The following is a 27,682-nucleotide window of genomic DNA, read 5'->3' as shown; positions in this document are numbered from 1 at the left end:
TATCTAATAGATGAACGAGATTAGAACTCATTAACTAATCCCTACTAAGGAAGCTCCCCGCATTATATTGTGTCTTTCGATTTTTTTGTTTAGCTTTTGTGATAAACGGTTCATATATGAGACACCTTTCAACATTAGAACGAGAATATCACTAAATCAAGGGTTAGTTCACGTCCTTTTTATGACTTGCTCGTGCCAATTTTGTAACGATCCAAAAAATAACCCATGCTGTAAGCCCATGAGTGTGGCAAAGGTGGGTTGGGTCCACAACATTTGAAAGGCTTGAAAGTCGCGTGTAGAACATCGTGGGTTGCTTGAGCTTGTTGCTAGCAGCCTTTGGGCATGTGTAATCTAGGCTTGTTCGAGCGGCTGGATAGGGACTGTTGCAAGCCCCTTGCATGTGGGTTCCACACCCTAATGCAATAATCACTCTTATCAAAATGACCAAATTATTATTTAATTTGTGATCATTAAAAAAAAGACCATATAAAAGAAAATCATAACAATTAGAGAAGTATGAACATATGGAGAACAGCAAATAACTAAACAAAATATATAAAAGCTCCATGACATATGGGGTCAACTAACAATTTTATCGGGTTGAGGTCTAAAAAGCAACATATATATACTTTTACGAGTAAATATAGAGTTTTAATTGAGGGATCCTTCAAATAAGTTCACCTCACATTTTATTTTAATAATTTGAACCGTCTAATTTTTAGATATTCTCTCTTAAGAATCATCTCTGCAAAATATCACTTGAATCCGAAACCATTTGACCTCTCAATTAGATGGCTGCTATTTTGGTATTTTCTTCAAACAATGTGTTCATCTATTTTGTTGGTTCCAATTAGATGCCTTAATGATTTTCAATATGCATGATTTTTTGCAAGGATGATCTATGAAATGAACGAAGATTTGAAAAACATATAGTTTGGATTGTTGAAAATAAATTTGTACTCAAATAAAATTATTTCAAGAATCTATCTATAAAAGAGGACTATAGAAGTAAAAGTGTTTTTTTAAAATTAAAAATAAAAATAAAATAAAAAAAGAGGGGCCCACCCTAGTGCTTAGGCAGGTCCTCTCCTCTCGCTAAAGAAGAACAGATGTGATTTAACATTAAAAAGAGAAATATCACCGATAAGCCAAAGCCCTAGTGTTGATGGCTCGATTGTCGATTAACTTACACGTGGTGGTGGAGCACATTGTAACCCAACCATGCCAAAACCAAAATAGAATCATTTCCCATCCAAACATATACATACATTCATAGCTCTGCCAAAACTACCAGAAAGCACTAAACCAAGGGGACATGAGCTTCCCAATTTGTACCAAACCCATCCGAAATGCCATAATTGCAAATAGGGCATGATTTCGACACGTTACCTTTGCATTGCCTTGCCTCCCTTCCCTTCAAAGCTCCCTCCTTCCCTTCTCTTCTCTCCTCTCCTCCTCCGTACACCAATTTCATATATAATAATAAAAATAATAATGCATTTTTGTAATTTCGTTGGTTTAATTTCTTCTTTTTTTCTTTTCGCCATTTTTATTGTTGCAGATAGATCTCAGTGAGAAGCTTAACTGCATGTGAAGTGTTTTTTTTTTTTTAATGTCAACCCAATTAAAGTATGAGTTTGGAGAGGTGGGCTACGTCCTAGGTACCGTCCCACTCCACGTGCATACCCATTTCCTGAACTTTGCATTTGCTTCTCAATAACTTGCTAGCCTAGCAGCATCATTGGGAAGTAGTACTTTTAGCTTAATAGATAATTACTTTTGTTAAAAAGTGATTAGCAGGTAACATCATGGCTCCACTTATTAAAGGACTCAAGTACTTTTAAAGGTCGACTGGCTTATGACCGTCTTAGGGAGAAATCTTTTATATTTTTTAAACACGGGTGTAATGTACGCCTTTTTTTATCTAACTTTTCAGTTAACTAGTCAAGTGAGAACTAAGTTAAGGAGAACGATGCTTTCCACCCGTAACACAAAAGTTTCTCTGTGTTTTGTTACTTAATTAGCATGAGCAAAATATTGAAAGAAATATGAATCAATACAAAATTTCTGACTCCGCTACTAATCTTCAAAAGATTGACAAATTAGTTGGTACCCGATGATAACAAAATAATAGAAGGAGTAAATCTGCAAATTCCTTTATTGACAATGAAGCATAATCGCAGCCATCCTCATCCTCTGATTTAGAATCTAGATTTGGATATATAGTTGGTAAATTATTATTCTTACTACAAATAGCCACTACAATGTTTGTACATAACATAATTACAAAAGCTTTTACCTGGGTACCAAAAAATCTTCTAACAAAAAAAAAAAAAAAAAAGAACTTTATGGAGAAAACTGAGCAGCACGCATCCAAACTGCAAGTGGAAACCCTTCCTCTCTTTCTTTTCAAGTACTTCTTTCCAAGTTCTCTCATTTCATTATATGCTTTACTTCCACCAAACTCTCTCTCTCTCTCTCTCTCTCTCTCTCCCTCTCTCTATCTCTAAAAAGCAAAGCAGAGCAGAGCAGAGCAAACAAACACAAAACAGAAGCATAAAAACTAGAGATCATGGGGAGGCTTGCACCATTGTCAGAAGAGCCCAATATCAACGAAGAAGAAGAGGCCACAAACCGATCAAGCAAAGGCATTCTGCGCAGCACTCAGACATGGAGGAACTGGATCAAAACCCACCTCTCATCCCTTGTGCTCTTCAACAAGAGGTCTGATTTCAAGGTTCTTCTCAGTGTTCTTGGTTGCCCTCTTTTCCCCGTCTCTGCGCACCCCAAACTGCCCCTCAATGAGGTACTACCACTTTCACAACACTTCCATTTTGTTTTTGTGCATTGTAATTTATATGAATTGTTTGGCCTAAAAAGAGTTATTGGGTTGAGGGTCTTGTAGTTCAAGCGATTAAGCCCGAGGTTTAGGTTCGATTCCCCTTCTCCAATATCGCTCGTATAAAAATAAAAATAAAAATAAAAGGTCATTAGGTTCACTTTGGGAGAACATAATGACTGGCCATTGGCTAAAAGAGAGCAAAGTGGTGTTATGGGTCTTCTTTAAGTCTTGTGTGTTTGGCTCAGCCTTTTTATCAAGTTGCCTCACTTGTCCCACCATGTAAAAAGGAAGCAGCTTTAGCCTTTAAATATGAGATTCAACCTTCAAAATAATCATGATTATGTACTTAATTCTCTAGTTATATGTATGTTTACTTTCAAACTAATCTTGTGCTTGAAATGGCTTACAAAAAAAGGTGATTTAGGTTGTCAAAAGGCTTTATTGTCCCTCTAAATTTCTTTTTTCCTTTCCTAATTATTTTCTTAAGCAGGTGTCCTCTACTGCACAGTACATAATACAACACTTCACAGCTGCCACTGGTTGCCGCAAGCTGGAAGGCAAAGTCAAGAACATTTTTGCAACCGGGAAAGTGATCATGGCAATGGTGGATGAACCCGGCCCTGGCGGCGCCTCAGCTTCGGGCACCGCCACACTTTCGGAAAAAGGGTGCTTTGTAATGTGGCAGATGGTTCCTAATAAGTGGCTGATTGAGCTAGTTCTGGGTGGTCACAAGGTAGCAGCTGGTAGCGACGGCAATGTCGCTTGGCGCCACACGCCGTGGCTAGGCGTGCATGCTGCCAAAGGCGGTGTTCGTCCTCTCCGGCGAGCTCTCCAGGCAAGTTCTAATTTCTCTCAATGAGTTGTCTACATAAACATAATAAATTCTAACCTCTGGATCTTAATTTTTATTTTTTAATTACTAGAAGGCTAGCATGTCATTTACGTCATTAATATTTTCGTTAGATCAAAATTAATCTAACAAAATCTTAGTTTGCTTCCAAAGAATGTTGCACTGGGAAACAGTGTCTCGGGGGATAAGGGGACCAATAAATTTGATGTTCCTTGCTTGCTAGGCACTTCAGCATGTTTTTTTTTTGTTTGTTTGTCCTACTTTCCCCCCAGCGGTATTGAAATTTATTGGTGACATCTTTTATGGCTTCTTTAATATTTTGAGGTGTGAGCTTGTGACACAGTGCAATTGTTAGGTGGCCTAGTGTGTGTGACAATAATAAACCCTTTTGTATCGGTACCGCTATCTCTACACTTGTCACCTTAAGTAGAAATAAGTGTTGGCCAGTATCTAGCCGTAAACGATTTGTTGTCGGACTGTGAATATGAATCATAATTACCTGTATACAGAGTACCTACCCATATACGGTAACGGCCAAAAATAACTCAGGTGATCCAAGTGTTTAAAAGACAGAATAAAACGGAGAGTTTTTATGTGGTACATCTAATGCATCGGTGCATTATATTGTTTTAGTTATTGAATCCCCTCATTATAAGCCCTCATTATAGAAGCTCCCGACGTCTAATTCACCGGTGGAAAGTAGTACAAGTACATACCACCAGCAAGCAAGCACCTAGAAAATATCTCAAGCATCATGATGGGTACCTCTACGTTTGCATCTTCTTGTTTTACATATCTATAACAGATTCGTAGCGAGAATTATAAGCAAAGATCTGAAACGACCCAACAAAATGGACCCACGCTAGCTAAGCTCAAATGTACTTTTCAACTTGTATAAACAACCACCACGTTCCCAGATTTAATTATTATTGCTCTTTGTTTATTTTCTACTCATTTTTTTAGTTATTGTTTAATAATATGTTTTGGTGATCTTAGCAGCCGAAATACCGGATCTTGTTGCATATAGTTTTTCTACCATTCTCCAAGTTTAAATGGCATTTGGAAATTAATTATCTTTCTTTTTGTTACATCGGAGGAAAGAAACCCTACTGGGGTCGATCCTGGGTGCCATGGGAAAGGTGGTGGATTTGATTAGTCGTTTTATTGAAATTTTTTGGATTCTCTTCTGAATTTTATTAAATATTTGGTGTTACGAATTCATTTTTCATTTGTGTCAATTCCTGACGAACACGAAGACTACTGGATGTATTGACATGGTCACAAAGTCAATGTATTCAATATTCTTTGTGTTCGTTGAAAAATTATAATAAGTAATTGGCTATATGCATGTGAGTCTCACTATTTTGAATTAGATCCTGCCGCAGACATATTATATGAGAAAGCTACAAAAATTCCTACAAATTTCAGGTTTAAATTGCATGGTTAAATCTTTTTTATTTTGTAATATTTTTGGTGTAGGGACTAGATCCAATGGCAATATCAGCTGTGTTTTCCCCGGCACAGTACATGGGGGAAAAGCAAATCTCGGGCGTTGATTGCTTCGTCTTGAAATTGTCAGCTGATCAAACGGACCTAACTGAACGAAGTGATAGCACAGCAGAGATGATCAAACATGTAATATTTGGCTACTTCAGCCAAAGAAACGGGCTGCTAGTGTACTTAGAGGACTCTTACTTAACCAGGATCCAATCACCTGGAGCCTACCCTACCTACTGGGAGACCACAATGTCAACGAAAATTGAGGACTATCGAACGGTGGAGGGCGTGATGATCGCGCACGCCGGTCAGACGAATGTGATCATCACGCGGTTCGGGGACAATCTAAAGACGGGGGCTGCGATCACGCGGTTGGAAGAAACATGGACCATTGATGATCTTGCGTTCAACGTCCCTGGATTGTCCATGGATTGCTTCATTCCTCCTAAAGAAGTACAGAAAGATTACCCTAAGAAGAACTTTGATTGGAGATCACCGTTGCATTGATGATGATGATGATGATGATGATGATGTTGAGTTGATAAAAAAGGATTTGGCTATTTTGACCTCCCAAATGGCTATATGATATCCTTCCATGCCTTATGTGAGATAGACAGTTGAATATATTTTTGACTCTTCTCATACAAAGGATTAAGTGTAGATACACTTATTCTCAAACATATATTTCTTTTGTATATCTTTATTTTTATTTTATTTTAGGAAAGATCTGAGAAGTCAACTTCCTCATCGGATACAAGGTCTTAAGATAATGGTACACCTTTGACTTTTACTAGTAAAGTGAAGACTAAATGCAATAGATTTGAGATTTTAGGAGAGATCTATGTCTAAAATAGACAATCTCTATTTGTATGTACATTTTCTTGTGTTTGAGATTTTTAGTGGAATAGTTTTGGTATGTTATGCAACAAGACAAAACAAAGTTTAGGGAAAAATTCTAAAGCTTAAAAAGAATGAAATAACCCTACTAAGAGAACAAATGAAAATCATTAATTTCTCTTATCAATGTTGATAAATATTTTAAATTTGAATAATTGTTAAAGGAGTTTAGAATTATGTTACGGTCAGTCGCACACGTGAGTGATTCCTGATCGTTGATGCATGTGAAGTTCACAATACATTAGCGGTTAGAATTCACTAAAATGTGCGTGGACCACTCACCGTAGCAAAATTCATGAGTCTATCAAACAAATTAAACAAGATCGTGTAGCCAAAAAACAAAAAAACAAAAGGCTAGTTTGTTTTGGGGTTTCATTTGAAGTAGCCTAGTATAAGCATAAAGGTTGAAAGTTGCAAGTGACTGAAAAATGGGACTGGTTCGTTATAGTCGTTGGGCTTCGCGCCTCAAAACATTGAATTCCCAAACCAAGCCGTTTCTCTCCTCCTCCTCCTCCTCCTCCTCCTCCGCCACCACAGCCGACAATGAGAACCCGGGTCGACCCGGACCGCCTCCGATCCGAGTCGCTCTCACCGAGTCATTCGGTCGAGGCGTCTTCGCGACCCGGAAAATCGAGACCGGTGAGCTCATACACACGGCCAAACCCGTTCTCTCTCACCCTTCTCTGTCAACCATCCACAAGGTCTGTTATTTCTGCCTCAGAAAGCTGAAAACCACAGACAGCTCTCAAGCCGAACGTGTTTCGTTTTGCAGCGACGAATGCCAACGACAAGCGAAGGTATGCAATTTGAATTGTGGGTTGTGGGTTTTACCCACCAACTGTTCGAGCTTTTGTTTCTGAAAGAAGGTTCTGTTCGGCTTTCATTGATGTTTGAGTCCGAGCTTACTTACATATTTTTATGTTAGGGGCCATTCTTTGATAAATAGATTATGTTTTGGGTTTATGTATTTTTTTTCTTCTTCTGCATCATTTATAGGGGTTTCATGATATGGAGATGAGAGAAGATTGGTCAGCTTATGATGACTATTGCCGGTATGTGTGCTTCCTGCATTTCATCATTCGTTGAAACAGTAAATTCCTCAGTTTCCTGCCATTGTATAGCCATGCCTCTCATGGGGTCTCTTCTTAATTTTGTGTGGGGAACTTCTCCACCAAGTCATACCATTGCTCTTAGTTGCACTCTATGTACTCCTATTTTTCCTTGCATGGGCCCCAAACTGTTTTTACATAAAAAGGAAATATAGTTCATGTGAAATGAAAACTACTAATGTTCAACTTCCATATTTTCTTGTGCTCCCAAATCCAGTAACAATTTTGTATGAAAAATTGTTTTTGATATATTTCGTTATGCTGGTTTTTAAACTAGTCTGTCAAGTCAGAAATGCTTCCAACTTGGTGATGATAAATATTTACTAATTGTATTATTTGTACTCATCTCTTTCTAAAGGTCTCGTGGTTTGAAATATCCATTACTTGTGAAGCGGTTGGCTTGTATGGTCATGTCAAAAGCTTCATCTGCCAACCTTCTTGACATACTCCAACCTGCTAGGTTATCTCCAGAGATGATTGTAGAGGTCAGTACCTTCGCTAATTTGTTCTAGCATATGATGAAACTAGAATTCGAAAAATGAAGGTGTATCATGATTTTGTTGATTTTACTTTTCTTCTATGTGTCCCACTAAGTAGAAGGAGCTTCAAAATATGTTCTTCCGGCTTCTCTAGTAAACAAAATTCGTGTTCTTGTGCTGGGCACGCATTTGTCATTTCCAGAACAATTTCAACCTTCATGCTTTCCCTTCAACAGTAATTTCTTGGGTTCTTTGTCTTCAATAAAGTAGGAAACATTTTCAAGTGTAGGGACAAATATATTATTTTGTTTGAGTTCTTAGAGACTGAGAAGCTTAAAAATTTGTCTGATTACAGTTCTTTTGATCTCCAAAGTTTCCCTGCGTTTTGTCAATCTGAAGTAGTTATTACCTGAGAAAAATAATAATTGGTTTATGCATTAAGGTGACAATTTTCAGATGGAAGAGGGTTTTGGCTTGCTAAGGAGTGCCTTTGAAAACTCCAATATCATGGGTGAACAGATGTCATGTATCCTCCAATTGCCTGAAATTTAATATTACTTTCCATCTTAGATTTTATTTCACTTGTACTTTGGCAGCAGCAGTTGGGTTGGGAGAATGCTTTTCTTTGACATTAGAAGTTTTAACTAAACAATGGTACATTGGTGTACTGGCACGGATTCGCATTAGTGCATTTCGAATAGAGTTGGTCGGTGCATTTTATGATGATCTCCTGTCATCATTAGCAGCCTCTATAGAATCTGAAGCTGCTGTTGGGAATGCTGTTTATATGCTCCCATCCTTCTATAATCATGATTGCGGTAAGCTCTTCTTGTCTTCTGGTTTGCACCGTTCTGGTAAAACTTTTCACCCTCATTTATTTTAATTTCGTGGAAGTGAGATTATACTTTATTTTATAGAAAGAACATAGATATATAAGAATTAAAGTCAAACCAATATGTGCCTTTGCATGTTGAGCTTATTACATGTAGTCAGCACAAAAGTAATGAAGGTTTTAAGTTCCAGTTAGTATCTTCCAGATGCTTATAAAATTATTTAATTGAGAAATTAAATGAAACTTAATTTAAACATGTTATAAGACATTGAATAAAGTAGTTTGCATGCTATGAGAAACTGCACCTAGACACCTCTATCATCAATCTCATGTCTGATCATTTGAGAAATTTGAATCAGCTGGTTTTTTATTTTATTTACTACAGATCCAAATGCCCACATTATATGGATAGAGAATGCAGATGCAAGATTGAAGGCCCTTCGTGATGTGGATGAAGGTTTGTGTAATGTGCAGTAGTTTTTAGTAATATTTGCAGTTATATACATGTTGCAGCTGGTTGTTTACTAAAGAATGTTACAGTGAATGATTAAATTACTGTAGGGTAATTCTAGAAATCATTGGAGTTAAGGATGATATGCTGATCTTGAAGGGTGACATTGGACCTTAATTGGTGGGTGTGATCACCTCAATTCGAGGGATATCTAGAATTATGACCTACAGTAAGTAATTTAGGCTTCACTGTAATATTCTCTTCTTAAACAAGCAGCTGCAATATGTACATAGTTGTAACCGCCCTCAATAAAATGAAGTGAAATACCTGTCGCACCATCTTATTGTTAGCAACTATGGGCATTGATTTAGGGTTTAGGAGCGTCATATTTTCATGAATAGCCTGTGCATCCCTGCAGACATGCTGTTTTCATTAATGCAACTTGTCCGAGTGCCACCATCTTTATATTGACAGTCATAATGCATCTATGCTAAGAGTCTATTTGATTCAACACCAAGAAGTTGGTGGAAAGTAAGGTGTCCAAGCTGTTGCTTCAGACACTTGTGTCCTAGACGATTTGTCGTAACCGTATACCATTAGTAAGTAGGCACATTAGTTATTGATTAAACTACATGAGAAGAGCTTAGCCAGTAAAGCTCTTAATAATTTTCAGAACCATTTTCTCAAACCACTTTTTTAGATGAACGACTGGTGATTTATAGGCTATTAGCTTATCTTATATGACTTTGGGCTAGGGCAGCGGGTCTATAAGCAGATATGACTTTGCTGAGTGAAATACTAAATAGGGACCAGAAAAGTACATTAGTATTGAGTATCTTTCATTTTCAGGTGAAGAGCTCCGGATCTGCTATATCGATGCAAGCATGGATCATGATGCTCGGCAGAGTTTCCTGTCCCAGGGGTTTGGTTTTCAGTGCAATTGTCTTCGATGTCTGTCTGGTGATTAAGGGTGTTATTTGAGAATCTGGCTTTTAATTAATGAATTAATTTTAAATTTAGGAGGGAGTTTCAAATATGAGACCTCTTCCAATCTTTTGGATGATAAATTTAGTTTTTTAATTAACATTTTGCTATAGCTTCAGTTATGAAGGTAATAATACCGGATTTTCGGGCATTTGATTTGTGTTTTTTTTTGTTTGTTTATGGGTCTTTGATTTGTGTTTCATTTTGATAATGCCTGATTTGTTGGAGGTTGTATTTTGGGCCAATCTATACAAAAATTCATTTTATATGCATTAAGAAACTCATAAATTGATAAATCGGGATGCAATATCAACATGATTTAGGAATTAACAAAAAAAACATGAAATTAAGAAGTTGATGCAATGGCAGCGTGATCAATAATGATCCAGCACTATATGTCATTCCGTTGTGTTTCATACAAACATGTTAACATATTCTATTAAAGTGGCGTTATTATCACCCTCAGTCCTATTTCCTCACCAATTTTTGACAAACATATTATTTTAAAACAATTAATTTACTTCTTAAGAAAAATTGATAGAATTTTTCAAACAAAAAAGAAAAGAAAAATTGAAGGACTACCAAGGTGGTCATGGGTGCTCCTTGGTTAGTTGGTTGTGTTGCCCACCATGAAACATGTGAAGGAATAAAAAGGAAAAACTCGTTTGTGCATTTAATCGAACACCTTACATGCAACCATGAAAAGCCAAAAAGATTGGAGCTTGCGTCTGCCGGGAGTCGAACCCGGGTCTATTGCTTGGAAGGCAATTATCCTAACCGTTGGACTACAAACGCTGTTCTTGGTAGTTGTGCGCTACCAAATAATTTATAGAAAGTTCGGAATTAATACTTGGAAAAAGAATGACAATCATGGTTATTTTATTTTATTTTTAATTTTATAAACAGATCAGGTCAACTGGTTGCGTGCAGGGGGCTGAGCTAGAATTTCAAGGTTGGCAAGGACAATGTATAAAATATTAGTATAGAAGATACATAAGTATTCAAAAATTACATGTTAAAACTAAACATAGTTAAGTTATTCACGTATACTTTGTCGGAGCGGGGTCATACTCAAAATTAACAAGGCCTCTTTAGTTACTATTTGCATATTATAACATGTGAACATAGAGTAGAGATTTAAAATAGGGTGGCCTGGCCACCCTTCGTCTAAGAGTGGCTCTGTCACTGGTTGCATTCATAAATGTTCACATATCCAAATATTTGTTTTGCATAAAATTAATAAAAGAAAAAAAGTATATGATTGTTTTTTCGAAGTGCAAACTACAAAGAAAAAAAATAAGATAGTAATGTAGGTTGAAATTTACGGACTTACAGTGTGTTTGGATGAATGAAATAAACTTGGGATTTTGATAAAAGTTAGAATTTCTAAATTGACATGAACCAATTCCCGTGTTTGGATAATAAAAAAACATAAAAATGTAGAAATTTAGCATGGAAAAAATATGGAATTTGGAGGTCATAAATTCAAACTTTAAATTCTATCTAAAAGTCGTCATTTCTCAAATTCCAAGAGAAATTGAGTTTTTAAAAAAGATAACTTTACAAATAAAGGTTAAATTCCGTATTTTAAATCCGTCACTCAAACAAGAAACTTTACAAATTCTAGAACATTAATTTCCTTCAATTTAAATTCCGTCATTTATAAATTCTTTTGTACTTTTAAATTTCCTCATCCAAACGCACCGTTAGGTTACGATAACTTTTTTAGAGTATAAATAACAGTTTCAAAATAGAAAATAATTGACATAGTAATGTAGGTCGAAATTTACGAGCTTGTCCACCAAAATTCAGTGATGGACCCGACTCACCCCAGCCCATTGTTCATTGCCCCACGCCCTTTTTGGCCCTTCATTTTGGGGGTTAAAGTATATAGGCACATAAAAAACGTACCTCACCCAAGAACACTAATCAAACATAGTGAAGATGACAAGAGAGTTCCCGCCAACTTTGCCGTTGGTAAAAAAGTGTGAAAGGGGTTGGCATAAAGAGTGCCCCTTTATCCCAAAAATAAAATCTCCCTATATAAGCACCAACACCATTTCCATATATTCACCTAACTGCTATCTCCCTCCTTCAAAATGGTCTTTGCCTCACTCTCTTGAAACCAAGTTCAGAACCAGACCAAACCAACCAATCTTTCTTATGTTACATAGCCCAAGTAGTTTACTTGCCTTTTTTATATCTGGTTCAGGAAGTGTTTAGCTAAGGTGTCAACCCAACCATGCATTTTTAACTGCAACAACTTTTAGTTTGTTAAACCTTTTTTTCTTCTTTTCTTTTTCATATGATTAACTGTCTTTTGTATTTTCCAGTTTTGTTGGCAGTGATGGAAGCTGTTTTCCTCAATTCTTTCTCATCATCAACAATTGCGCCAGATAAAATATTGAGAGTGTCTGATCACAAGAGGAGTTGGTGCTTGTTGAGGAGAAAAAAGAGTGTAATTTTGTGCCAAGGGTCCGGTGGCAATGCCATAAAGACTAGTGGGTTTTCTTCTAAAGCAGTGAAGGAAGCAGGAAGCCTGGTTTTGTCTCCAAATGATCAGAAGAGCCAGAAAGAGAATAATATTGCAGTGAAGGATTTGGTGCCTTTTGGTGGATCACCACCATCCACTTCTTTGGTGGAGATGCATGATGGCATTGGGATTGTCAAATTTCTTAGAGGAAAAGGGTTTTTCATAACTGGTGCAACTGGGTTTCTAGCAAAAGGTATACACTTATATCTTGATCATTCTTCAAATGCTCATTTTCCATGAAATTAGAAAAATATGATAAAGATCTTGATGTGTTATGTGAATTTTATTTTTCCCTTTTGTTAAAACTATCCAGTTCTTATTGAGAAGATATTAAGGACACAGCCCGATGTGGGGAAGATATTTCTCTTGATCAAGGCAAAAAACAAGGAAGCTGCAATGGAAAGATTAAAAAGTGAAGTATGTTTCTCTGTGGTGTTGTGTTTCATATGTTTCTATTTGATGTTGAGTTTCTAACCTGCTCTAATCCATTCATTATTTCTACTTCCTGGCCCTTACTTTGAATTTTGGTGTTCGGTTGCGGTGTAGATCATAAATGCTGAGCTTTTCAAGTGTCTTAGACAAACTTATGGAAAATCTTATCAAGCCTTCATGTTGAGCAAGCTAGTTCCTGTGGTAGGAAATGTCAGTGATTCAGATCTTGGGCTAGAACATGATACAGCTGGTTTGATTGCTAAAGAAGTTGATGTCATTGTAAATTCTGCAGCTAACACAACATTTCATGAAAGGTTATATGGGCTTTTACCTCTGGAAGTTCCCATTTCTACACTAAATGTGTTCTGAACTTCTCTATAAGACTTCTGATTGTGATAGATTTTCATACCATTCTGTTCCGCAGATATGATGTGGCTATAGATGTAAACACAAAAGGACCTTGCCACCTTATGGCCTTTGCAAAAAAGTGCAAGAAACTTAAGCTCTTCCTGCAAGTATCAACAGGTAAGTAAAATGCGGGGAGAATCATGGAGTATTAGAAACCGATATCTGTAGGTGATTGCCTTCTATAAAATTGCTTTTGCCAATTCTAATTTTACTTAAAAATCTTTGCCCTCTCACTTGCAGCATATGTTAATGGACAAAGGCAAGGAAGAATTATGGAAAAGCCATTTTATATTGGAGAAAGCATAGCAGGGGAAAATAACATATCTGAAACCCCACCCGGATTTTATCCCCTGGATGTTGAAAATGAAATAAATCTGGCTTTGAATTCCAAAGGAGCTTATGCAAACAATGAGGTGGCTCAAAAGATGAAAGAGCTGGGTTTAGAAAGGTAAGCAGCTTGACTGTTTTTTTTTTCCCTTCCTTCTGCAATTTTCCTTTCCTTGATGCTTTATTTGGTTTCCAAGAAGATGAACACTGAACCATTTCATTCATATCTGTTCTTCTAGACTTGTTAAATTGATAAGGTCTTTGTTCCCCATCAGAAAGAATTGGTTTTCACATTAATAGACAAAACTGGGATCTGAATTGCATTGGTTAGTGTCTTAACATGACAAAACTATCATCTAATCAGGGCCAGAAAATATGGATGGCAAGATACATATGTGTTCACCAAGGCCATGGGAGAAATGCTGATTGATAATATGAGAGGTGACATACCAGTGGTTATTATCCGACCTAGTGTCATCGAAAGCACTTGCAAAGAACCATTTGCCGGATGGATGGAAGGAAATAGGTATATCTCAAGTGTGAAGTTACCTTGAAACTGAAATTGCTATTGCATATCTCACCAAAGAAATTGCTTTTAGTGTTTCACATAAAGCTTTGAATTAAACCTCTATTGTCCCTATTTTCCCAGGATGATGGATCCAATTGTTTTGTACTATGGAAAAGGGCAGCTCACAGGTTTCCTAGTAGATCCAAATGGGGTACTTGATGTGGTAATTATTAATCTTTTATCTATTTCATTTGACCCTTATGCATTGTATGTATACATGACATTTTGAGCAATAGATTGGAGAAGAATTTTAGGAAGAAATGACCAAATATGTAGCAGAAAAAGTTTGCAGCATCCATATATGCATCTATGTATGTATCACATATTCATTCCCTGAATAGTTGCTGGACTCTTGGCATGACTACTTGCAGGTACCAGCTGACATGGTTGCTAACGCAACCTTGGCGGCCATTGCGAATCATGGAATGGCTCAGAAAAAAGACATCAATATCTACCAGATTACTTCCTCAGTTGCAAACCCCTTAAATTTCCAAGAACTAAGTACACTGCTCTATGAGCATTACAACTCCTCACCATGCGTGGACTCGAAAGGCAGGCCAATCCAAGTTCCATCGATGAAGCTCTTCAGCTCAATGGAAGATTTCTCTGCTCATATTTGGAGAGATGCCCTTCAACGAAGCCAGTTAACAGCATTAAATTCCTCAAATGGGAAACTGTCTCGGAAACTTGAAATGATCTGCAGAAAATCAGTTGAGCAAGCAAAGTACTTGGCTGCCATTTATGAGCCATATACTTTTTATGGTGGAAGGTATGATGCATTGAGCAATAGCATTGTGACTCTTCACTAAAACTAAGATCAAGCATGAATTAGATATATAAATTTATATTTAAAAATAAATCACTTGCTGCAGGTTTGACAACAGCAATACTCAGAGACTAATGGAGAGGATGTCTGAAGAAGAAAAGAGGAAGTTTGGATTTGATGTGGGGAGCATAGATTGGAAGGACTATATTACAAACGTCCATATCCCAGGTCTTAAGAGGCATGTTTTGAAGGGCAGAGGGGTGTGTAGCTGAAACATTATGCTGTCTTTTGTTACCCCAATACATCTCAACAGTCCTACAACTAATTTGTAATAAGCCAATATTACTTTTTCTTTTCTTTTCTTTTTTTCTTCTTCTTCTTTGTTCCTTCTTAGCCTGAAAATCTGGTGGGAGATGAGGTGCCAAAAAGAAGTGTTGCCTCTCTCCTAGTGGTGTAACTTATTTCATTAAACTTCTAGTATCCATGGGCTTGGGTTTTCTCATCATTTCTTGTAAATCTTCATAGAACCTGGGGTTGTTTGGTATATCTACAAGGAATAAAAATCAAGAGCTCCACTTATGGCTACTGGATCCAAGAAATGAATTAAAAGGTTCAATCTTGAACATAGGACATGGTTGAGGTATTAAAGTTGAAGTATAAATAAGGGGCTTGTAACTCAAGTGATACATGGTTGAGGTATTAAAGTTGAAGTATAAATAAGGGGCTTATAACTCAAGTGATTATGAGCATTTACTCATGCACTCGAGGTCCTAGGTTCGATTTCCCCTCTCCAATATCACCTGTATCAAAAAGTTGAAGTGCAAATTATTCAACAAATGTTGTCCATAAAATCTGAATTCAAATTCACCTCCAACAAAATAGACTCTAAATGCCATTAGATCAAAATCTTGCATCCTTTCAGTATTAGGTTAGAATTCTAGGTTTTGGGCTCTCAAGCTCACGAGTTAGGAGGAGTATTGTTAGAACATCAAATTGTTGGTCCACATGTTAACGACTTTAAGTCTTGAAAGCAATGGTAAACCAACCAAGTTCAACTTGGTATTTCTAAAAGGGTTTTACTGGCCACTTGACCCTACACGTTCTCTGCAAATACTCCCTGAATTCTCTTTGCTCTGTCTCTCTCATTGAATGCTTAATATCTGAGAAAAAAATCCTACTCAAGGATAAAAAAATAATTAATTTTAATCTGATATTTTTGGATGTATTTGATTAGATTTGAAATTTCAACACCATCCCCATCGAAAAAAAAATTAAAAAAACCCTCAACTTTGACTTTGTTTCAAAAGCTAATAAAGGATGAACAATTTGATTCGATAAAAAAAAAATTATCAACCTTTCATTGATTAATCTGTCTTCCTCTAGAATTTTCTGAGTAATTTAATATGAAAATTACATAAGAACCAGTGGAAATTCCATACATTATTTCATTGACTAATATGTCTTCCTCTAGAATTTTCTTTGTCATTTAATATGAAAATTACATAAAGAAAGAGCAGAAATTCCATACATTTATTTCATTGACTAATCTCTCTTCCTCTAGAATTTTCTTTGTCGTTTAATATGAAAATTACATAGAGAAAGAACGGTGTAGGGGTCTTTTTGTTTTAGCAGCCTGACAAATGGGCTTGGGCTGCTGCAAGAAGAAAACGAACAAAAACCTCCTGATGTCTGAGTTCAAGAACCAGACTCCCAAAAGAATTTTAAAAGACTTGCTGAAGCCTTAAAAAAATACGTTCGGGTTCTTTTCAGCAACAACCAGAAGAATGTATCAAATTTATTAGTGACTTAGCTTGAGGAGCTTGTGGCATGGGAGCTAAGCCTTCACAAGTTTAGCAATTTGAGAGAGAGAGATCAAAGCATGAATTTCTTTCAGAAAAGATGAGAAAATTAGGAGGGTTTCTATCTTAAAAGGAGAGAGAAAATGATGGAAATAAAAGATGGGGTATCTAGAATAAATTCCAGTTGTGCTTGACAGAGCTTGGTCTTGCTCTGGAATGGTGTGTGTTTGCTAGTCAGAGGGAGCTTTCTTTTATAGGCGCTTAGGACTCTAATTCTATCAATCTTCCATTCCCACTTTTCCTTCGCTTCTCTCCATTTACTCATTTTGGTGAAATCTCTTCCAACGGAATGCAGACCCCTTTGAGTTCCAAGGTTTTCTATACAGCTAGGTCTCCCCATGGGGGTGAGGCGTGTTGTTAATAATATGTTAACTCGCAATTGTACGGGGCAATTAGTAGTATAGCAAGACAAGTACGAGGTCGTACCCACGAAGACTGAGAAGTTCAAATTAGTTATGTACTTTAGATTACCAAATTCAAGAAGTTAGGAAGTTAAATCTAAAACAGAATTTAAAGCAAGAGTGAGTTTGAAAACAAATGCAGCAAGATTAAAATGAACTTTGAAGTGAGAATGCTTGTGATTATAGAAAGAAATGAACAAACTGAAATTGCAACGGAAAGCAAGTAAACAAAAGTAACAAAGGGTGGTTTTGAAAGTTAAAACACAGGTTTGGAGACTAGGGCATTCGATTCACCATAACAATTCAATTCTGGGTTATAAAGATTCAAGTAACAAGTCTAATTCAGATTCAAAGATTGATTCTAGCTAAAGTATGATTAGGCCATGGTGTTTGGTCCTAACCTTGTGTTCCTAATTCCCTAATTTGATCATTTGTTGTCTAACCTAAAATTAAGCATTAGGAACCCATTAAGCATAGAAGAACATTTTAAACAACCAAGTATGTATCTAATCCCTGTTGTCGAATGTCCATACATACTCTTCCTATTCATAGTTCAATTCGAATTAAAGCATGGTGTATACTCTTAATTCAAACCAAGATAGTTAACAAACAAGTTCTAATGGTGATCAATCATTCAAACAAGCATGTTAACTTATAAGCATAATGAATAAGAACATGAATCATGAATCAAACTTGAAACTCCAAACTTATAAACCCAGAATATTCATGTTAGGTTACATCGAAGCCCTAGTTATGGATTTAGCTACTCATAATGGAAAAGAGACTTGAACAGAAATGAGAAAACATAATGAATGCAATAAGAGTAGAAAAACCCTTTTTCTGAAGTTCTTGTGGTGTCCAAGGCTTCTCCAAGTGCTTCTCCACTTCTAATGCTTCTCCAAGAGCTTCCCCACTTCTAGAAAGATGTATGAAGGATATGGAGGTGATTTGGGATGAGTTTGAGTGAGTGGTGATGGCTAAGGAAGATGAAATTCGTAGGGAAATGGAATAGAAGTTTGCTGGAGTTGTTTTGGTGATTGTTGGAGTGTTTGGGATTGTGAGAGTGTTTGAGGATGGTTGGAGTGAATTGTGGGGGTTGTGAATCTCAGGATTTGTTGTGTCTTGAATGTGGAATGGATGTGGTATTTATAGGGAGAGGGGAGTGATAAATCTGAATTCAATATGGCTAATGCATACAACACTTGCATTATAAAAGATGAATTGGTTGATGCACTTCACTAATGCATACAACACTTGCATTATAAAATCTGAATTGGTTGATGCACTTCAGCAATAAATCCCACCAGCAGCCCTAGCTCATCTTCATGTCACCATGACCAAGCCTCCAACCAGCTACAATAGCTCATGCCTAGCTCACCATGACCAAGCTTCCAACCAGCTCATCCTGAGGTCAGCATGACCAGCAACTTCAAGGGCTTACAACTTGGGCTAGGATGAATCAAATGAAGACTTTAAGATGTCCATTGTGAAGTTCAGAATGTGTATGATCCAACCACACAAGTATTGGCCCAATCCAAGCTCGGAGGAGGAAGTTAAGGCCGAAACAAATTGCTAACTCAGTTTGCTCGCTGACAAAATCCATCCTGAGCATGGTTCTGTGTTTGCTAGTTGACGGACTCCAGATTTATCCAATGGGGCTGAATTTTGGATATGTTATAGTACACACCCATTGGAACAACTTTCATGAAGACTGTTGCCTCATCCGAGCTATGTAGGTTGCTGAAACGAAGCTTGCAATATGACCTACGGAACTGGACTGGCAGGGGGCTGTAGCCAAAATGAGTTTGTCTTTAAGCTCTTCTTCTCTTCATCCAAATTAGGCCTTAACATGCATGAATTGCATGAATTATGCTCTCTTGCTCTTTTGGCCTACAAAACACACAAAGGGAGGCAAATAACTCAAAATTATAAGAAACTAAGCAAAAGAAGTAAGTAAATTGGGCATGTATATGTATGAAATTATGAGCTTAACACACCCCCAAACTTAGATTTTGCTAGTCCTCGAGCAAAACAAAAGAGAAACAAAGATAAAAACAAAACAAGAAGTTAACTAGACCACTTTCGTAGGTAACTCGATTGCATTGAGCGTATGCAACAAGCCTTTAAACCTCTAGGCATCCCTAGTAGGAGGAGTTGTGTCTCCTGAGGGTTTAACAGATACGATACCCACAAACGTTTTTCTAACTCTACAAAACAAAATGGTTAGAAAAACAACTTTGAAATCAACTAATGAAAATGAAAGAAAGCTTTAGTCATACCTTCAACACCATAGAGTTGCCAAGATAGGTCATCAATCAGTGTGTACAAGTGGAAGCTATAGCTCAAAGGCACACAGTTTCAAAGCAAGCACACTCAAACCTTGAATAGAGAACATGCTTCGACTCTAATTCTCACAGATAACACTCAATCACTCAGAACCTATGTTTTAATTCTCTCAAGAAAGCATAAGTGAGTGTATGAAATAGAAGCACAAATTTGGTTAGATCTCATGAAAGGAATTAAATACTAAGAATAGAGATACACACATACTTACCAGCACCCATGAATACATCCTCAAAGATCAGCTAGGTCTTTCACAATGTTGTAATGAAAGGCTAAGGTTTAGGGGAAATGGAAGAATTGGAAGGAAAAACAAATAACTTAAGAACATACCAAGGTTGCATGCTTCATTAATCTGCAAGGCATCATTGATTTAGATTGGCATGGCAGCAAACTTCATGGTATCACCTGGCATGGACTTTATTTTTCACACTTAGATCAAATCGAAACACTTTCATCTTCGTTGATTTGATCTGCATCTTCATTAACTTCATTGCACAGATTCACACCAAATTTCATTTAGGTACACGGCAGCAACTTCCTTGCATCAAACTTTATCTTGGCACACCTTGGTATATTTCTAAGTTATAGGGTATGGCTACAAGAGGTTAAGTATCTCAGATTGAGATACAAAGGTAGGGAAAATGATGAGGGTGATAAAAGAAAAGGCTTTGAGTGTTTGGCTTCAAGAGGGCTAATGGAACACACATATGGGTAGGGTGAAAAGAAAGCATAAAGAATGGTTATACACACATAGCCTAGCATCACTTCAATGAGTTCATTCATGAATGAGAGCAAGCATATGATATCTGCAAAAGAGAATCATCCTTAGTATTCGATCAAAATGAAATGATGAGATCAATTAGAGTGAATTGAAGAAAATAAGTATGGATGAGAAATAGAACACTTTAAACCCTCTCAAGAAAGCAATTAGGCTCGATATAGCTCACTAGGGTAGTCTCCACTATTTTCCTTCAAGAATTTGAGCATGGTACTTTAGCCACCAGAATTCTAAGAGCCAAAGCTTTGTGAAGTGCAAAATTCTGATATGAAAACCTCAATGGCAGCTCCATAGCATCGATTGTATGACATTTAGAAAAAAAAATTAGTGACAAATGAACGAAAATTGAAACACAAATTAATGAAATTTGAAAACCTTCCCCCCAGACCTGAATTAAACATTGTCCTCAATGTGAAAGCATACAAAAGATGATTGAGAACAAACAAATGATAAAGGGAAAAGTTTAGAAGAAGGTTTAGGAAAAAAAAAGAAATAAAAAAAAAAAGAATATATAAGCAACTCATGGATGACCAGTTAAGGGCCTCAGAAAACACAGCCAGGGGATCCGGGAAGGTTGGAGGGGTCACAATGGTCCCGCTTAAAACCCAAACTTCTTAGACACCGAAGGTGTCGCCTAAAGAACTCCTAGACACTGTATTGACGGAGGTGCTCACTGGGGTTACCAAAAGTTAGCTTATATGAATTTTTTTTTTTTTATAATAAATTTTTTATAAATTTTTATATTTATTTATTTATAAAAAGGAATAGAAACTTAAAAATAAAAACAAAACAAGTAAAGAGAAAGGATTGAAATGCTTCCCCTTGATGCGATTAGGTCGATTGCTACCAAGCACCTTCTTCTTGAACACATGGGTTGCCTCCCAAGAAGCGCCTTAGTTACTGTCTTGGCAAGACATTGTGCAATCAGCTAAGTTGATGGTACGAAGGGAAGTTGATCTACCACATGGCCAGTTTGGATGCCAGCTGAAACTCCCTCATAGAATGGCTTTAAACGTTGTCCATTTACTTTGAAAGTCGAGCCATCTTTAGGGTTTTGAATCTCCACAGCTCCATAGGGAGAAACATTGACCACGGTGAATGGGCCTTGCCATCTAGACTTCAATTTTCCTGGAAAGAGACGCAAACGTGAGTTAAACAAAAGAACTGACATACCTTTGGAGAACTCTTTCCGTTGAATGTTTCTGTCATGGTAACTCTTGGTTCGTTCTTTGTAACGCTTTGCATTCTCATAAGACTCATGTCTAATTTCTTCCAATTCATTGAGCTGAAACTTTCTTGCATGGCCTGCCTTGTCTAGATCAAAATTTAACTTCTTGATGGCCTAAAAAGCATTGTGTTCAAGCTCCATTGGCAGGTGACAAGCTTTCCCAAACACAAGACGATAAGGGCTCATTCCAATGGGAGTCTTATATGCAGTCCTATAAGCCCATAATGAATCATTGAGCTTAGCTGCCCAATCTTTCCTTGTATTGTTCACCACCTTCTCCAGGATGTGCTTAATTTCTCTATTGCTTATTTCCACTTGACCAGAAGTTTGCGGATGATATGGTGTAGAGACTCGATGGGTGATGTTGTACTTCTTCATGAGTGCTTCGAATGGCTTGTTACAGAAGTGGCTGCCTCCATCACTAATGACAGCCCTTGGAGTACCAAACCTTGTGAAAATATTATCCTTCAAGAACTTCAGCACCACCTTATAATCATTGGTTTTGGTGGCTATGGCTTCCACCCATTTAGACACATAATCAACAGCAACAAGTATGTAAGTATAACCAAAGGAAGATGGGAATGGTCCCATGAAATCAATACCCCACACATCGAAGAGCTCCACAACAAGTATGTTATTCAATGGCATTTCATTCCTGCGACTTATGTTCCCCATCCTTTGGCACCTATCACACTTAACACAAAAATTAAATGCATCTTTAAATAGAGTGGGCCAAAAGAAACCAGATTGCAGAATTTTAAGTGCTGTTTTCTTAGCTCCAAAGTGACCTCCACAGGCCAATTCGTGGCTATGCCTAAGTATGCTTTCTTGCTCTTCTTCTGGAACACATCTTCTGATGAGTTGATCCGGGCAATGCTTGAATAAGAAAGGTTCATCCCATACATAATGTTTCACCATGGAAAAGAACTTCTTCTTATCCTGAGAAGTTAGATCATTTCTAAGAACACCACAAGCAAGATAATTAACAAAATCAGCATACCATGGCTCTTTGACTTGGGCAGCATATAGTTGTTCATCAGGGAAAGTCTCATTCAAGGGTAGCACAGCTCCTCCTTTTTCTTCAACCACAATTCTGCTCAAATGATCAGCTACCACATTCTCACATCCCTTCTTATCTCGAATCTCCAAATCGAATTCTTGCAGCAAGAGAATCCATCTAATCAAGCGTGGTTTGGCATCCTTCTTAGTGAGCAAGTATCTAAGGGCTGCATGGTCAGAATAAACAATTACTTTAGAACCAACAAGGTAAGAACGAAATTTTTCTAAAGCAAAAACCACAGCAAGCAACTCCTTCTCTGTTGTGGAGTAGTTGATTTGAGCATCATTCAAGGTCCGGCTAGCATAATGAATCACATGGGGCAGCTTGTTCTTCTTTTGACCTAAAACTGCACCAATAGCAAAGTCAGAGGCATCACACATTATTTCAAATGGTAAAGACCAATCCGGAGCTATGATAATAGGGGCTGAAGTTAGCTCCCTCTTCAAGGTAGAAAAAGCTTCCATGCAAGCTTCATTAAACTCAAAAACAGCATCCTTAGCAAGGAGATTACACAATGGCCTTGTAATGCTTGAGAAATTTTTGATGAACCTTCTATAGAATCCAGCATGACCTAGAAAGCTTCTAATTCCTTTAACAGAGGTAGGGGGTGGAAGATTTGAGATGAGATCGATCTTGGCTTTATCCACTTCGATTCCCTTGCTTGAAATCACATGGCCTAGCACAATGCCTTGTCTCACCATGAAGTGACACTTCTCCCAATTCAAAATCAGATTTGTTTCCTGGCATCTTTTAAGCACTAGAGACATGTGGTGAAGACAATTATCAAAAGAGGAACCAAAAACTGAAAAATCATCCATAAATACCTCAATGAATCGTTCCACCATATCTGAAAAGATTGACATCATGCATCTTTGGAAAGTTGCTGGGGCATTGCACAAACCGAATGGCATCCTTCTATAAGCAAACGTACCAAATGGGCATGTGAATGTGGTTTTCTCTTGGTCTTCCGGAGCAATGGGAATTTGATTATAACCTAAAAAACCATCAAGAAAACAATAGTAAGCATGGCCAGATAAACGTTCAAGCATTTGATCAATAAAAGGTAAGGGGAAATGATCTTTTCTAGTGGATGTGTTCAACTTCCTGTAATCAATGCAAACTCTCCAACCAGTGACAGTTCGTGTAGGAACTAGCTCATTCTTCTCATTCTTCACAACGGTGATTCCGGACTTCTTTGGAACAACTTGCACAGGGCTCACCCACTTAGAATCTGAAATTGGGTAGATGATTCCTACATCGAGTAGCTTTAAAACTTCAGCTCTAACCACCTCTTTCATGTTGGGATTTAGCCTCCTTTGGGCATCACGAGATGGTTTGCTGTCTTCTTCCATTAAAATCCGGTGCATGCACATGCTTGGACTAATTCCTTTGATGTCTGCTATGGTCCACCCAATGGCTGTTTTATGCTCTTTTAGAACTTTAATTAAGCTCTCTTCTTCATGTGAGGAGAGACCTGCAGCAATTATAACAGGGAGAGTTTCGTTAGCACCCAAATATGTATATTTAAGATTATTGGGAAGAGGTTTAAGTTCTAGCTTTGGTGGGATGACAATGGATGGCTCCAATTTCGTGGATGATGGTCCAAGAGGCTCGATTGGTGGCCTAAAGGATGGTGGGTATGGCGGAAATACTTCTAAGGCAGCCACCACTTCTTGGAACTCCGGTTCACAAAGATCTTCCTCTTCTTGTGTTAAGACAGCTTCTAGAGCATCATTAGACTTTCTCTGCAAAATTTTGGAAGAAACCTCATGATCCACAACATCAATTGAAAAGCAAGAATCAAGAGAGATAGAAGGTTGAGATAGAGCATTAAGCATTTTAAATTCAACAGTTTCACCCAAAACAGTCATGGAGAGGGTGCTATCTTTCACTTTGATGATTGTGTCTGCAGTGGCCATGAATGGTCTGCCTAGGAGAATGGGATCAACACGATCTCCATTTGGATTGTCTTCCATGTCCATCACTACAAAATCAGCAGGGAGAATTAGTGTATTAACTTGAACTAGAATATCTTCTACAATACCTTTTGGATATTTTATAGAATGATCAGCTAGTTCAAGTCGCATTGAAGTCTTCTTCATCCCTTCTAAGCCAAGCTCTTGATAAACTGAATATGGCAAAACATTGATGCTTGCTCCCAAGTCCAACATGGCTCTTCCAACCTTCTTGCCTCCAATGTTAATGGGAATGTCAAAGCTGCCAGGATCATCTAGTTTTGGTGGAAGCTTCCTTTGCAATACAGCACTTACATTCTGGTCGAGCTTTACTCCTTCATTTGGAGCGAAATTGAGCTTGTGAGTTTTCAAGTCCTTGATGAATTTTCCATATGCAGGAATCTGTTCAATAAGATCAAGCAAAGGCAAATTGATATTAACTTTACTCAAAATATCATAAATCTCTTTAAAAGCCTTATCTTGCTTTGCTTTCTTAAGACGGCCTGGAAATGGAATCTGTGGAACATATGGAGCGGGTGGCACGTATCTATCTTCTTGAAGATGTGGTGGCACAAATTTGTCATCCCTTTTATGCAATTGGAATTGATCGGATTTCTGAGAATCTGATTTGGCCTTAGGAGCAGATTGAGAAGTTTTGAGTTGTTCTCCTTCCGTAGCCATGGTCTCCTCGTCTTTATCTTCTACAATCACAACATCATTTGAAAGATTAGAATCATCTTTATTATCAATGATCTTACCTGATCTGAGCACATGAATGGCCTTGGCTTCTGGGTTCTTTGGATTGATCTCAGTTTGGCTTGGCCATTTCCCAGGCACTCTTTGAGTTATTTCAGCAGCTATTTGGCCTAATTGGACTTCCAATTTGGAGATGGCAGCTTGTGTAGTTTGCTGAAAATTGGATTGGTTGATTGCCATCTGCTTCACTATATCTTCCAATGATGATGATGATTGTTGTGGCCTTTGGAATGAAGGGGGATTTGCTTGATTCTGGGTATTTCTCCATGAAAAGTTTGGATGATTCCTCCAACCTGGATTATAACTTTGAGAGTATGGATCATTTCTTGGACCTTGGTTGTAGGAATTTACCAACTTAGCTTGCTCTTGCACAAATTCTGGATATCCAGCCCCAAGTGGACAAGCTGTGGTAGCATGGTCATGAGATTCACAAATGCTACACACTTCCTTCGGAGGGCTTCTTGAGTTTAATGCAAGAAGAGCATCTAGCTTTTGTTCCAGTTTTGAAATCTGCACACTAGAAGCATCATTAGAACCACTAATAACACGTTTACCTCTTGTATCCGTATGTTGGGTCTCCATTGCTATCTCCTCAAAGAGTTCGTACGTTTCTTCTGGAGTTTTGGTTTTAAAAGAACCACCTGCAAAATTGGTGACTATATTATGACTAGAAGGGGTTAGTCCTTTATAAAACATACGCATTTGAAGCTTCAATGGAATCCCATGATGAGGACATTGGTTGAGCAACCCATTGAATTTCTCCCATGCTTCACAAAACGATTCATCATCTTGCTGTGCAAATAACAAGATCTTGTCCCTAAGCATGTCGGTCTTTTGCGTGGAGAAGTATTTTTCCAGGAACTTCTTTTGAATGGCAGACCATGTAGTGAGTGAACCAGGCTTCAAAGAATTCAACCAATACTTCGCCTTATCCTTTAAAGTGTATGGAAACACTCTCATTCGAAGTTGATCTTCTGTCACACCTGTCAAGGGAAAAGAACTCACAACATTAAAAATATCCTTTATATGAGTCAATGGATCTTCATTAGGTAAACCATAAAAGGAAGGCAGCATATTAAGATGAGAAGATTTAAGCTCATAATTTCGAGCTACAGTGGGCAGCAAAATGCTTGAAGGAGATGCTGGAATTGTTGGGATATCAAGTTCTCCCATGAACTCAATGGCAGCCATCATTTCTTCTTCTTCTTGGTCTGAACTTGCTTCCGAATTTGAAAGTGAAGAACCGGGAAGTTCAGTGTGGAGAGCAAGACTTGTAAATGTAGCAAGAGCTTGCTCTTTTGCAGTTGACAACTCCCTTTCTAGACGATTCTGAATTTCAGAGGTCACTCGTCTGGGTTGCAATGATGGTCCTGCGTTCAAAGATCTAGAACGTTGGAACGAAGACCTCACTTGTTCAAGTAATGGATTTTTAGACATAAACTACCTGAAACAGAAAATTAGATTAATTAGAAACACTAAAAAGAATAGGGTAACCTTGGGCACATAACCAGGGAAGAACTTTCGTTCAGTCCCCGGCAACGGCGCCAAAATTTGTTGTTAATAATATGTTAACTCGCAATTGTACGGGGCAATTAGTAGTATAGCAAGACAAGTACGAGGTCGTACCCACGAAGACTGAGAAGTTCAAATTAGTTATGTACTTTAGATTACCAAATTCAAGAAGTTAGGAAGTTAAATCTAAAACAGAATTTAAAGCAAGAGTGAGTTTGAAAACAAATGCAGCAAGATTAAAATGAACTTTGAAGTGAGAATGCTTGTGATTATAGAAAGAAATGAACAAACTGAAATTGCAACGGAAAGCAAGTAAACAAAAGTAACAAAGGGTGGTTTTGAAAGTTAAAACACAGGTTTGGAGACTAGGGCATTCGATTCACCATAACAATTCAATTCTGGGTTATAAAGATTCAAGTAACAAGTCTAATTCAGATTCAAAGATTGATTCTAGCTAAAGTATGATTAGGCCATGGTGTTTGGTCCTAACCTTGTGTTCCTAATTCCCTAATTTGATCATTTGTTGTCTAACCTAAAATTAAGCATTAGGAACCCATTAAGCATAGAAGAACATTTTAAACAACCAAGTATGTATCTAATCCCTGTTGTCGAATGTCCATACATACTCTTCCTATTCATAGTTCAATTCGAATTAAAGCATGGTGTATACTCTTAATTCAAACCAAGATAGTTAACAAACAAGTTCTAATGGTGATCAATCATTCAAACAAGCATGTTAACTTATAAGCATAATGAATAAGAACATGAATCATGAATCAAACTTGAAACTCCAAACTTATAAACCCAGAATATTC

At 37.5% G+C, this 27,682-nt stretch overlaps 3 protein-coding genes and 2 non-coding genes across 6 annotated transcripts; 4 read left to right on the top strand and 1 right to left on the bottom strand.

The window, feature by feature from the left end:
• The first annotated feature begins 2,447 nt into the window (after positions 1 to 2,447).
• Positions 2,448 to 6,063, top strand: LOC110749073 (lipase (DUF620)). The gene is made up of 3 exons (XM_021949093.2): positions 2,448 to 2,806; positions 3,333 to 3,677; positions 5,172 to 6,063. Exons 1-3 carry the CDS (start codon positions 2,573 to 2,575, stop codon positions 5,694 to 5,696), a joined length of 1,104 nt encoding a protein of 367 aa, XP_021804785.2. The 5' UTR covers positions 2,448 to 2,572; the 3' UTR covers positions 5,697 to 6,063.
• A 319-nt stretch (positions 6,064 to 6,382) lies between these two features.
• SDG38 (SET domain protein 38) lies at positions 6,383 to 10,092 on the top strand. 2 transcript variants are annotated; one of them, XM_088256016.1, is made up of 7 exons: positions 6,383 to 6,883; positions 7,083 to 7,138; positions 7,554 to 7,680; positions 8,131 to 8,200; positions 8,313 to 8,492; positions 8,892 to 8,963; positions 9,068 to 9,795. In XM_088256016.1, the coding sequence occupies exons 1-7, from the start codon at positions 6,515 to 6,517 to the stop codon at positions 9,070 to 9,072; spliced, it is 879 nt and encodes a 292-aa protein (XP_088112142.1). In that variant the 5' UTR covers positions 6,383 to 6,514; the 3' UTR covers positions 9,073 to 9,795. The 2 variants fall into 2 exon arrangements, with proteins under 2 accessions (XP_088112142.1, XP_021804787.2); XM_021949095.2 differs by lacking the exon at positions 9,068 to 9,795 and adding an exon at positions 9,807 to 10,092 and having other exon boundaries at positions 6,386 to 6,883.
• A 572-nt stretch (positions 10,093 to 10,664) lies between these two features.
• TRNAG-UCC (transfer RNA glycine (anticodon UCC)) lies at positions 10,665 to 10,736 on the bottom strand. The gene has a single exon. It is a non-coding gene; the product is annotated as a tRNA-Gly (tRNA).
• A 1,274-nt stretch (positions 10,737 to 12,010) lies between these two features.
• On the top strand, positions 12,011 to 15,560 carry MS2 (Jojoba acyl CoA reductase-related male sterility protein). Its single transcript, XM_021949113.2, has 10 exons — positions 12,011 to 12,169; positions 12,275 to 12,667; positions 12,788 to 12,891; positions 13,021 to 13,220; positions 13,331 to 13,431; positions 13,555 to 13,762; positions 14,006 to 14,167; positions 14,291 to 14,372; positions 14,581 to 14,978; positions 15,082 to 15,560. Exons 2-10 carry the CDS (start codon positions 12,289 to 12,291, stop codon positions 15,245 to 15,247), a joined length of 1,800 nt encoding a protein of 599 aa, XP_021804805.1. The 5' UTR covers positions 12,011 to 12,169; positions 12,275 to 12,288; the 3' UTR covers positions 15,248 to 15,560.
• Positions 15,561 to 26,073: 10,513 nt separating this feature from the next.
• On the top strand, positions 26,074 to 26,180 carry LOC148293257 (small nucleolar RNA R71). Its single transcript, XR_015825911.1, has one exon. It is a non-coding gene; the product is annotated as a small nucleolar RNA R71 (small nucleolar RNA).
• The last annotated feature ends 1,502 nt before the right edge of the window (positions 26,181 to 27,682 follow it).

The sequence above is a fragment of the Prunus avium genome, chromosome 7 (genome assembly GCF_965620075.1).
Source record: "Prunus avium chromosome 7, drPruAviu1.hap1.1, whole genome shotgun sequence".
In the NCBI taxonomy this organism is placed as follows: Eukaryota; Viridiplantae; Streptophyta; class Magnoliopsida; order Rosales; family Rosaceae; genus Prunus; species Prunus avium.
The sequence above is the reverse complement of the archived record's forward strand: the minus strand, read 5'-3'. Positions and strand labels throughout refer to the sequence as shown.